The following is a 12,819-nucleotide window of genomic DNA, read 5'->3' on the forward strand; positions in this document are numbered from 1 at the left end:
GCTGGGGGCGGGGTTATTGCTCTGAGCTCCCTGTCCCCAGGGGGCCTGTGATGGAGGCGGGGGCATCAGGACTGGGGCCGGCACAGGGGGAGACACGGCCGCACGAACACTTAGGTCACAGCACAGGGGCAGGTGGGCAGGGAAGGCTGGGCGCCGTATTGCACTTTGGGAGTGGGCCAGGTGGGGACCCCCTCAAACTGGAGCCTGGGGAGGAAGCTGGAGGCCATCGTGTCCCCTCCCCTCTCTGGAGGGGGAGGTGAGACCCCCAGTCTGGGGCTGGGGAAGAAGACGGGGGCCGCCGTGGGCCTGGGCCTGGGAGGGGCCGAAGGCTGTTCCCCGGCCTCAGGCAGGACATCGAGAGCAGACCAGACAACAGAAGAGGCCGTGCGAGCGGCCACCCCGGTCCCCGCCCTGGCAGAATCCATCACCCGGGCTCAGCTGCCGACACCCCCTTTGCCCGCCTTGGCCTTGGAGGGCGCGGGGAGGCCCTCCTCTCCCTCGCTGTCAGAGCTGCAGCCGCTGACGTCGGTAATCTCCAGCTCCGAGTCGCTGTCCTTGCCCCCCAGCGCGGCCTCTGGGCCCCCAGCCCTCGGCAGTGCCAGGCGAGGGGCTGCTGCCAGGCCCGAGGGGCGCTCGGGGCCCAGGCCCTCCGCGGCGGCAGCCAGCAGGGGCGCAGCGCTGGGGCTTCCCCCTGCCCCTGCTGCGGGCAGGTGGCCCAGGGAACCGGCCAGAGGGTTGGGGTAGAAGTGGGGCGGGTAGAGAGGCGGGGGCAGCTTGGGGAAGGGGCCGGTGAGGTACGGGCTAAAGTTCCAGGGGTGCTCTGGGAAGGCGCGGCCGAAGGGACCCAGCAGGCCGGGGGGCTTGGAATAGCCGGTGGCACCTGGTGGGGTGGCGGGACGGGGGTGGCGTTCAGGCTGGGCCTCTCTGCCCCACTATCGGGGCTGGCTGCCGGGGCCTTAGTGAAGGGTGCCACCTCCCTGCCATGTTCCACCCGATTCTCCCATTGTCCTCCCACACGGGATCTCCCCACCCTCACGTGGCTTCCCCCCATCTCCACCTCCCCACCCGCCTCCCATTCATTTAGCGCCCCCAGAAAACCCTTCTCTTGGCCTGTCCCCCTTTCCAGCTTCCCTCCTCCCTGCCTCACCTCGCACCCTCCGACTTTTAAACACACGTGCACACGCACACACACATACACACACACACAGCCTCGCCTGGAGCCTCCTTCCTGCATCCTGTCTCCTCCCCCATCTTTGCCCTCACACAGCCCTCCCCGGCACGCCTGGACCCCAGGCCCTTACCAGAGCCCAGGAACGGGAAAGGGCTGTCCAGACGCAGTTTGTCTGTCTCGGGGGTGAACAGGGGTGCCCGGGCCGCCGGCTCTCCCAGGCGTGGGGCAGAGAACAGGGTCTGCAGGGTCTGGAGAGGGAGGGGAGGGAGTGGGTGCCACTCAGACTGGTTGCCCCTCCCCAGGGGGTTCATGGCACTAAGCACCTCGCTCTGGGATCCCAGGATCCTAACTCACCTCGGGGGTGAGGGGAGGAGCATCTGGCCCAGGGGCTCCCCCAAAGGGACCCGGGGTCAGCAAGAGTGGAGAGCCCGTGGTGGCTGCCGCCACGTCCAACAGTGGGTAATTGACAAGCACGACTTTGCTGAAGTTGAACTTGTAGGTGAACCGCTTCCCTTTGGTCTTGTGGAGAATCCGCTTGTTGTAGTAGTAACTGCGGGCAGAAGAAGGATGCTGATGCTGGGGGCGGGGCCCAGGGCGGTGAAGGCAGAGCCCCTAACACGTGCTCTGCGCCCAGCACAGAGCACAACAACTTGGGGAAACTGAGGCTCGCAGAAATCCTCTGGCCAAGGTCACAGGGCAAGGAAGGGGTGAGGCAGGGGCTGGGATCCTGGCCTGTGTGGCTCCAAAGCCCTGGGCTCCGGTCCTTCCTTCGTGCCTTCCTTTCACTCACAAGTAGGTACTTAACAGTAGCTACACGTGCAGAGCCCTGTGTGCTGGGATCCCACAGGATTCTGCCCCAGGAAGCTGAGGGAAAGCCCCCAGGGGGCAGGGGCCCAGAGGGGCAGTGAGGGGAGAGGGGCGAGGTGGGAGTGGGAGTCCCGGCCCCCAGCCCCTCCTCACCGCAGGGCCCGGCTCAGCTTGTCATAGTTCATGTGGGGCTTGCACTTCCGGATGCCCCAGAGCCGAGCCACCTCGTCGGGGTCCTTGATGACGAATTCCCCGTAGTCCCCCTGCCAGGCGATGACACCCTGGTACTCCTCCTTCTGCAGCAGCTCCAGGATAAAGTGCCACAGCTGGATCTGCCTCGAGCCGGGGGACGACTCCGGCTTGTACGCCCAATCCGGGAAGGCAAACCCTGGGGACAGGAGGCAGGGGTGCGGCCCCGGGTCAGGGCGCCGAGTCCGGGGCTCTGGGTCCTCCTTGGATTCAGGAGCCAGGAGGCATCCAGCTCTCCCCTGACTCCTGGTCTCTGATGAGCAGTCGCCCAGCCTCACGCATGTTTAGGGACCCGATTCCCGCTCTTCACGCCCCAGTTGGTGTCCAGTCCCCAAACTGTCCAAATAAAGGGAGAGAACTCGGCGTCCAGGGACACTGGGTTGGCAGTTCCAGCCTGGTCCCCTACCTTTGCACAACGTGGGCAGAGGGTGGGAAGGAGGGACCAGCTTCCTGCATTCTCCCCACAGCCCCCCAGGCTGGCCCTGTCCCCGGAGGGCTCTGGTCTGAGAGACCCTGATTCCTGCTGTGCCCCCGTCCCTCCGTGTCTCCTGTCCATCTCTCCCTGAGCTTCCCTCCCCCTTACAGCCCCAGCTGACCTCACCCTGGCACGTCCAGGCTGGGCCTGTGTACACGTGTGTCTCTGCACCTGTCCATGAATTTATATCTTTCACGTCCCTGTGTCCCCTCCCCGCATCCATGCTACATTGGTCTGAGAGCAGTGAGTGTCTGCGGATGCCCACAGCACACAGCCTATCTCACAGACGTCCACTCACCCTCGAGGGACCCCCAGCTGTACCATGGGACACAGGTGCACCAGAGTGCCACACTCCTGCTGGGGCATGACACACCACCCACCATGTGCTACCAAGGCAGACACGCCGGATACGGAGCATCGCACACCCATCCCAACACACGCAACAGCACATCTCAGGCCCCTCAGCGCTGGGATCCACTAACAGCAGGACCCCAAAGGCCCAAATGAAACACCGTGGTGGAGACAGTGAGTGCAGCATCGAGACACGTGTGTCAACCTGACAGGCACACCCTGGGTGGCCCCATGACAGTAGAACAGCCTCCCAACCCCCAGCCCCACAGGCACCCAACTCTTAACACCCACAGCTCAGTGCTATACGTCTCACGCGCAGGTGGGCGTCCTGCGCCCCATGTCCAGACACCCAGATGCTCTTGCCCACCCCTAAACCTCACCTCCCATCCACAAGGCCCCAGGCCCTGGGTCCTGCTTCTCCTATGCCACATCCTCTGTCCCCTTCCCCCTCCTCAGAGACCCCAGAACCAGGCATGAAAACAGGAGGCATGATTAGCCTATAAGAAGCTGACAACCATGCGGGAAAGGGAAGGAGGCTGGGGAGGGAGGGGACTCCGAGCCGGCAGACCATCTGTGTCTACTTGCTGTGTGGTCCTGGGCAGTTCCTTGCCCTCTCTGGCTTATCAGAATTTCAGGAATGGGAGGCAAGGAGGAGCAGGGTCGCATCAAGGCTGCCTGGTATCTAAAAATGGGAAATACTGCCTCCCTGCCTGAGGCTGGAGAAGGCCAGGTAGTTTCCTCCCTGAAGGGAGAATTTTTCTCTCAACTCCATCTGGGGTCTTTCTCACCTAAGAAAACAGGGACACGCGGCCTCTGGCCCATTCCACAGCCAGAACACATCCCGGGGGGAAGTGGCTGTATCACAGACGCACCCACACGACCCCAAAGGTGACAACGCACAACTGGCCACACACGTAGACACAGCACAGCCCGGAACGCTACCTGCCCAGCGCACGTCCTGGGATGTGCTGTACATGCTGACACGCACACACAACAAGAGGGAGGACCTGCAACCTCGGCACACAGACACATACACGTCAAGACACACACACACATCAAGACACACAGCCCCCAATATCCAGCTACACTCAGTGACATACAGATGCAAGAACCACCTCCACACACCCCAAACACAGACACAGCCCCCAACGCAGAGGCCTGGGGAGCACCCAGCCCCGCAGCCCGAAATGCACCAAGATTAGCTGTCCACTCGGTTCGGAGTGCCACAGACCGCGAACGCGGTCAGAGGCCCTTCAGCCACCGCGGCAGGAACACACATGGCGGCGAGATGGCAGACACCCCCAGCCCTGAGATGTAGCCACTCAAAGTCCCAAAGACACACAACACGCCCAGCCCAGAGACACTCGGGCAGCCTCGGAGGTACACAGACAAGCAGGCACACCGGCTCAACAAAGAGGCGAACGCACACTTTTCCAGGGTGACCCCTTCTTCCGGAAACACCGAAGGGTGACACAGAGACACACTCCAAGACCCCAAATAACCAGGCACCAAGTCTCGTCTCTTCCTCTCTCTCTCTCCTCTCTCTCTCTGTCTCTCTGTCTTTCTCTCTCTCTCTCTCTCTCTCTCTCTCCTCTCTCTTTCTCTCTCTCTCTCTCCCCCCTCTCTCTCTGTCTCTCTCTCTCTGTCTTTCTCTCTCTGTCTCTCTCTCCTCTCTCTCTCTCTCTCTCTCTGTCTCTGTCTCTCTCTCTCTCCTCTCTGTCTCTCTCTGTCTCTCTGTCTTTCTCTCTCTCTCTCTGTCTCTCTCTCCTCTCTCTCTGTCTCTCTGTCTCTGTCTCTCCCTCTCTCTCTCTCTCTCTGTCTGTCTGTCTCTCTCTCTGTCTCTGTCTCTCTGTCTTTCTCTCTCTCTCTCTCCTCTCTCTCTCTCCTCTCTCTCTCTCTCTGTCTCTCTCTCTCTGTCTCTCTGTCTCTCTCTCTCTCTCTCTCTCTCTCTCCTCTCTCTCTCTCTCTCTCTCTCTCTCTCTCTCTGTCTCTCTCTGTCTCTCTCATTGTGGGGCGCGCCCACATCCCCGCTCTGGTGATCCACTTCCAGGCAAGCCGTCCTCTTTCCCAGGCTCCGGCTGGTTTGGCCACGTCTCCATGTCCCCCTGCCTGGGTCATCCAGTCTGTCCACTCGTCCACCAGCGCCTAGCCTAGTGCCCCCTCTCGTCCCCGTCACTGCCCCATCCGTGCCCACCTCTCTCCAGTCTCCCTGCTTCTCTTTGACCGCAGGTCCTGGGTGGGAGCAGACTGCAGCCGGCCGAGACCCCAGGTCCTCAGGCCCCAGGTTCCTTGTCCCTCTCCAACCTCCACACCTCACCTGCCATCCAAAAGACGCTCGCGTCCCAGCAGGCAGGTGGCAGGGACATCTAGCTGTGAAGTTTTTAGCCAAGTTTTTCAGGAAGGGGTTGGATTCAGGCGACTCTGACTAAGACCCGGGGAGGTGGAAGGAAGACAGTGAGAGATGCAGAAAGGTGGGGCCGGCTTGCTGGGAAGGCCCGAGGGCTGGGGAAGGGGTGGGGGAGGTCCGGGCCAGTTACCAGGGGTCCAGAGAGCCGGCAGGGCAGGCGGGGCGAAGAGAAGGTCGGAGACGCAGCTACAGTCCATGGTGGAGCTGGCCCTGCAGAGAGGCCAGACAGACAGACGGATGAGGACGGGATGGAGCAGGCGGGAGAGACAGACGGGGGTCATGGGGGCTGGCACTGCCCCTCCACCCAGGTCCCAGCCAGCCTGGTGCCCGAGGCCCTTGCCCCCTACATCCCGCCCCGCCTGCCTCCTCCAGCGGGCACCCCTCTGCCTGCTGGTCCCCCGGGCTCCCGGTCCCTCTCCCGGCCCTGTGCCCTGTCCTTCCCTCCCAGCCAGTCCTCCCGGCAGCCTCCCCTTCCTCTGCGCCCCATCACGAACCAGGGGCTCCCAGCCTCCCTCCTCGCTCCTCACTCACTCACTCACTCACCCTCGCTGGCTCCCGCCGCCCGCCCACCCCGCACCGTCTCTGCCGTGGTCTCTCCATCCCTCGCCTCTCGCCAGACCTCTCAGGGTCCGTCTCTGCGTCTCTGGGTCTCCCTCTGTCTCTCTCTGTGGCTGCCCCAAGTCTCTCCCACTGCCAACCTCCTGGCCCCACCCCGCCCCTCCCGGCTGACCCCCGGGCCGCCGCATCCAGCTCCCACGCGGCCCGGAGCTCTCATCTGTCGGCCCAGAGCCGGCCAGCACCGGGCGGGTGGCCGTTCCGACGACAGGCTGGGAGGGGGCAGGCCCAGCCCCTGCCCGCCCTGCCCTCCGCCTCACCACCCCGCAGAGCGGGCCCCCAGCGCCCGCATAAGTGCTCCCGCAGAGGCCCCTCCTTCGACCTGCTGCTCCCCTCAGACCCCCACCACTTGGGCCTGCTTCCCTGCAGGCAGGCAGCCCTCCTCAGACACCCCTTCCCCTTAGACCTGCCTCCCCCCAACACCCCTTCCCCTTAGACCTGCCTCCCCCCCAGACAGCCCTTCCCCTTAGACCTGCCTCCCCCTTAGACCTGCCTCCCCCCAACACCCCTTCCCCTTAGACCTGCCTCCCCCCCAGACAGCCCTTCCCCTTAGACCTGCCTCCCCCCCAGACACCCCTTCCCCTTAGACCTCCCTCCCCCACCAGACACCCCTTCCCCTTAGACCTGCCCCCCCAGACACCCCTTCCCCTTAGACCTCCCTCCCCCACCAGACACCCCTTCCCCACCAGACACCCCTTCCCCTTAGACCTGCCTCCCCCCAGACACCCCTTCCCCTTAGACCTGCCTCCCTCCCAGACACCCCTCCCCCTTAGACCTCCCTCCCCCACCAGACACCTCTTCCCCTTAGACCTCCGTCCCCCCAAGACACCCCTTCCCCTTAGACCTGCCTCCCCCCCAGACAGCCCCCCTCAGACACCCCTTGTATCTGGCTCCCCCCACCACAACAGGTCCCCCCTTTCAGATCCCCACTCCCTCGGACACCCCTCTCCTCAGTTACCTAATTCTCCTGAGACACTCCATCCCCTGCCCATCCCTGTCTCTCAGACCCTTTCCCCTTTCTGTCAGCCCTCTGCCTCAGATACCCCACCACCCAGACCTCACCCTAGGTCACCCACACCCTCAGACATCTGCTCCTGTCAGAGGCCCATCCCAGACACCCCAACCCCCAGATCCTTCTGCCTCTCACCACTCCACCCCGCCAGTCCCCACCTCTCAGAGGGCGCGCTGTCCTCAGCCTCCCTCCTTTAGACGCAAGCCCCTCAGATACCCCCGCACCCCTCCCCGTCACACACTCTTATACACACCGTCCCTGTCACACGCCTGGCTGCTCAGAAGATCCCACACACACTGTCCCCCGTAAGCCCCACCCCACCCCTTGGGCACCAGAGGGGACTTAGCCCACTTGCCCTCACACTTGTCCGGTCTCCCACGGCCACCCTCACCCCAGCCCCCAGCCCCGCGTCTATGGAGGCTCCTCCCCCTCACTCCCTCCAGCACTCAGACCCTCCTGGGGGCAGCCCCTCCGCCCTCGCTCCCACACCCCCATCTCACCCCAGCTCCCCAACTTTCTCTGTTTATCTCCCTCCCTGTCTCTCTCTCCCTCTTTGTCTCTCTTGTCCCTTCTCTGTCTCCTCCCACTATCTCTTTTCCATTTTTCTGTCTCCTCCCTCCTTCCTTGTCTCCCCTCAACCTGGGGTGTCTCTCCCCACCTTTCTCCACTCAGCTCTCTCCCCCTGTCTGTCTCTGTCTCTCTCCCTCCATCACTCAGTCTTTCCCTACTTCTCCGTCCTCCACGTCTGCTCCCCCATCTCTTTCCAGGTCTGTCCCTCCCCGTCCCCCATCCCTTCTCTTGTCTCTTTCCCCCGGTCTCCCCAGGTCCTGCATCTCTCGCTCTCTCTGCACCATCTGTCTCTTTTCCCCCCTCCTCTCCCCTCTCTAACTCTCTCCGTCTCTCTGCCCCCACCTCCCTCCCCATCTCCCTCTGTCCCCCGACTCCCCGCACCTCGCCCCGTCCACCTCTCTCCCACCTCCCCAGCTCTCCCTGCCTCTCCGGGCCCCCCTCCCTCCTGCCTCCGCACCCCCCCACCCCCACCCCCTATTGGCCCCTCTCATTTCCGTGTTGGTTTTGATTTCTCTTCCCGACGCTTTCAACTCCCCGCCGCCTCCTCCGGACACGTTATAACGAGGAGCCGTGGGATCGGCGCTCCGGGGCCTGCTCCCACGCTCCCCCCTCATCTCTCTCCCGCTCGCATCTCTGCCATCTCGAGGTCTCTGCCCGCCTCTTCTCCCGTCTCTGTCCCCCTCCCGTGTCCTGTCAGGCCCACGGGGACCGGCCCCCCACCCCCTCTGGTTCGACCCCTTCCCTGCATGTCTGCCCTGACTGTCCGGGGTGCAACGCCGCATCTCTGGGTCCCCATGTCTCTCCGTCCCTGGGTCCTCACCTCTCTGCGTCTCCACACCGCCCTGTTTTTATGTCTCTGGGTCCCCACATCTCTCCTCCCAACATCCCTGTCTCCATGTCTCTCTGTCTCTGTCTCCCCGTCTCCGAATCTCTGTTTCTGTCCCAGCATCCGTCTCTTGGGGCCCCTTTGATCTCGCCCTGCCCCTGGCGCCCCTCTGGCCCCATTGATCGCAGATCGACCGATGTGGGGGAGCAGGGCCTGCGGGGCTGGGGCTGCGGCCCCGGCAGGGGCCTGGCAGGACACCGGACACAAGGACGGACACACAGCCCCAGTGACTGCAGAGGGGGAGCTGCCTGCCGCAACCCCGACCCTCCCAGTCAGTCCGTGCGGGGCGGATGGGGACTCCGGGCAAGCTTTAATTTTTAATTTTATTTTGCTTCCTCCATACCCCCCGCCCCCCATCTCCACCGCCCGCAGCCATGGCACCGAATATGTGTGTGTGCGCGTGTGCGTGTGCGTGCAGCAGTGTGGAGAGGGGCTGGGTGGGCGAGAGCGGCCCTTCCTCCTCTCCCTGCAAAGCAGCTACACAGACCCACACGCCGACCCAGGCACACGCACACACTGCCACACACAACACACAGCACAAAGACGTGTGATGCACGTGTCCACACACTCGTACACATCAAGACTGTCACAACTGACACACATCACATAGACCCACACAGCAACCCAGGCACACATACCACCATGTTTCACACAACAGACAGACATGCGTGTCAAAATAGTCACACACACACCATCCTGGTCATAGACATCAACCCAGAGACACACACACAGTTATACACAGATATGCACGAGACACACAGCCATTCAGTCCCATACAGAAGCAAAGACACAACCGTAAATGACAGACACACACTAACAGGCACACTCTCCTACACCAAGGCTCACAATCAAATACAGACACAGAGACCTACAATCACACGCTGACACAGTGCCACACAGAAACAGAGACACACCCAGGCACACACGGCAGCACAGCCAAGCCGGTCACACACAAGTGACACGAGAGCACCCGAGTCACACAGACAAGCACCAGAGACCCCGCGTGCACACGTGCTCCGTCACGCAAGGAGACGGGTGCACACACCACACAACACAGCCAGCCACCGCCAGGCCACAAACACACACACACACACAGAGCCACGCTCAGACCCACAGCCCAACTGGGTGGGCTGGGCACTCAGAGATAACCCCACCCTGGGGTCCTGATGCTCCTGCCGTCATCTGTCCAGCTGTCTGTCCATCCACCCATCCATCTGTGGATGTCCCAAGCCAGCCCCTGCCCCTGCGTGTGCACGTGCGTGAGGCGCGCGCTGGCCCAGGCCTGCCCCTGCTGCTGTCTCACTAGAGACAGATCCCAGCCTCTCTCAGGCCTGCTGGGTGTCAGTGTCTCTCCTCTCTCTGTCTCTCTCTCTCTCAGGGTCTTTGTGGCCCCATCTCTCTGTCTGCCTCTCTCTCCAAATATCTCCATCTCTGAGTGTCTCTGTTTCTTGTCTCTGTCTCTGGGTGTCTCTGTCTCTCCCTGTCTCTGTCCCTCTCTGTCTCTCCCCATCTCTCTTTGCCTCTGTCTCCTCAGGCCCCCATCACCCCGGCCCCCTGGGCTGGGGTTTAACCAGTTGTTTTGATTTCTCTAAGCTGCTCCGGCTGCCTCGGGAGCCGCCTCGGGCCTCACACCCTCACCCCAGCCCCTTCATCCCTCACCCAGCCCCCCCCACCGCCGCCTCCCCTTAACACGATCTGCACAAGTGGAATGAAAATTGATTTTTTTTTTAAATTTCATATCTTCTCTGGGGCTCTGTCTAAAGAGGAGAGCGATGCGGCCCAAGACCCTTCTCCCTTGGCCCCCTGCACGCACACGCGCACACACCCCGACAGGCACACGCATCACACCCGGACACACACACACACACACACCCCAACACTCCATCTGCACCCACCCTGGGGACACACACCTCCCTACACCACACACCCGTGTAGCACACACCTGTGCACACAGTTGAGACACACAGCAGGCCCCGGTGCACGCACACACTCTCTCTGGACACACACCACTAGACGCGCTTCACACACCACACACAGTGTCCCATCTGGGTGCGCACAGCCGGATGCCTGCCGTCACACACTATATTAGCACGTGCTCACCGCACACCTGACCCTACAGATTATGCCACGTCCATGCCACGTCCAAACCTAGGCTCAAGGACCTCCCATCACTGGCACCAATGAGACCCCATGGCTGTCCCGGGGAGGACGGGGTCAGGAGGGTGACAGGGGCTCTCCTGCCCGGACTTGCCCCACACTCCCCAGGTCACCCTCTCCTACCCGTACCCACATCCACCAAATGCTCTGGCCTGACCCTGGGCAGGGGTGTCTCTGTGTGTACACACGTACACACACACACACACACACACACACACACACACACCTCTCACTACTTCTCTCAAGGGCACACAGTGTCATCCCCACAACAGGCTGGCTCATTCAAGAGCTGCCTCATCCCCACACAAAACACAGGCACCCATGACACACACACAGCAGTACCATACACGGGCTGACGCTCACACGACATCAGGGGCTCAGCCCCACACATCGCCGGGCACTGGTTCACACCATAGTACACACATGTACCATCCGACAGTCACACGTGACTACACAACCACACACACAGCCTTCAACACCCTTCATGGCTGGTCACACACAGTATGTCACTTAATTGTCATGAACGCCTTATCCAGCTCGTTACATCCAGCCTTCCAAAACGACTACGCGCGCACACACACATGCACACGCACACACACACCCCTTACATGTCTGATCCCAGACTCAGACACAAGCCCACAGGCCCAGACACACAACAGCACCCCCTTAACAACAAGGTATTGCCCCACACGCTCACACAGCCAATCTGCGATACAGAGATTTGCGGGGATTTCTGTGACCATGTCCACAGCTAGTCCTTTGCGTGTTCCTCACACGCACACTCACCAGCCTGGCCCCTGGGGTCCCACCTGGGTGGCACTCTCGGTCCTTCCACCCCGTCTCCCTTGGGCTATTAAGCCTTCTCATCTCCTGGCCCTCAGAGATGTGGGCTGTCCTGTCCTGGTCACTCAGACACACCGTGTGGCCACCTGACTCGGAAACTCTGGACACGGCAACAGCCCTAAAGTTTTGGGGCTGTCACACACCAGACAGCTGAGCATCACACCCAAGTCACACACATGCTCACAAACATGACACGTGTGGCTTAATTCAATCCCAAGTTCTCACGCACGCACAGTCACTGTGCCCAGGAACACACACATCTCCACACGTCACATTTCCACGTGCTGCAACACAAGTCCCACAGTCCCACAAAAGGACAGCCAAGCCCCCACCACCACACTATCACACACCACAGACACACACAGTCCAGATAGCTTGCACACATGCACAATGTGCACACACACACACACACACACACACACACACACACAGAGGAACCTCTGCCCAGGCTGACTGTGCAAGACAGACAGAGGGGTAGTTTGTCAGACAGATGGGGCACCAGCTTCCAGCCTGGAAGTGTGTTTGTGGCACCGGGTATGGGGTGCTTGGAAGGCACGAAGCCAGGGAGGGATGGAGACCTCACACCCACCCTCACCCTGTCTCTCCCTCTAGCTGGCGTCTCTGTCTGGGGCGGTGTGTGTCTCTGTGGGTCTCTGTCTCTCTCCCTGAGCCCCAGCCTCTGCACGGATGTCCCTGGGGCTGTGGCCAGCGCGCGGAACGGTGTCATTGGGGGGGGCTGGCGAGGGAGCGTCCCCGGGGAGGTGGGAGCCGCAGTGCCACGCACCCCGCCTACCAAACAGCGCTGGGGGAAGGGAGAGGGAGGGAGGCGCAGCAACCGCAGACGGACCCGGAGCCCAGGCTGCTCCCCCACGCCTGCCCCTCCCCTGGGAGACCCAGAGAGATGGAGGAAGCGCAGGGGTGGGGGAGACAGAGAGGGAGAGACACCCACAGAGGGAGAGAGACAGCGTGATGGCGAGAGAGAGACAGAGGAGAGGGAAGCAGCACAGAGCAGGAAATAGATTGGCACAGAGATGGGAGAGACCCAGAGAAAAGATGGGAGGCCAGAGAGAGTCCCACAAAGACAGAGAGGGAGCGAGAAGCAAAGAGAGAGACAGAGACACCGGGACAGGGCGGGAGATGGAGTTAGGGAAACCCAGGAAAGGGGAGTGGGTCAGAGAGGCTTCACAAAGTGAATTAGAGCTGGAGGTCACGGGGAGAGAGCTGCTGGGAGGAGAGACCCGGGTCAGGGAGGAAGCAGAGGAGGGGGCAGAGATGC

General features: G+C 62.0%; 1 protein-coding gene across 1 annotated transcript in view; it reads right to left on the reverse strand.

Moving 5' to 3' along the window:
- Positions 1 to 15: 15 nt before the first annotated feature.
- Positions 16 to 12,819, reverse strand: part of ERFL (ETS repressor factor like) — a 41,326-nt gene continuing 28,522 nt past the window's right edge. The window contains exons 2-7 of the mRNA XM_060132198.1: positions 5,591 to 5,670; positions 5,371 to 5,478; positions 2,132 to 2,366; positions 1,526 to 1,721; positions 1,302 to 1,419; positions 16 to 880 (exon numbers count right to left, since the gene is read on the reverse strand). Of these exons, the coding sequence (XP_059988181.1) occupies positions 435 to 880; positions 1,302 to 1,419; positions 1,526 to 1,721; positions 2,132 to 2,366; positions 5,371 to 5,419 (1,044 nt within the window). The 5' untranslated portion in view covers positions 5,420 to 5,478; positions 5,591 to 5,670 and the 3' untranslated portion in view covers positions 16 to 434. The remainder of the gene's footprint in view (positions 881 to 1,301; positions 1,420 to 1,525; positions 1,722 to 2,131; positions 2,367 to 5,370; positions 5,479 to 5,590; positions 5,671 to 12,819) is intronic.

This window comes from Lagenorhynchus albirostris, chromosome 19, assembly GCF_949774975.1.
Source record: "Lagenorhynchus albirostris chromosome 19, mLagAlb1.1, whole genome shotgun sequence".
Classification (NCBI taxonomy): Eukaryota; Metazoa; Chordata; class Mammalia; order Artiodactyla; family Delphinidae; genus Lagenorhynchus; species Lagenorhynchus albirostris.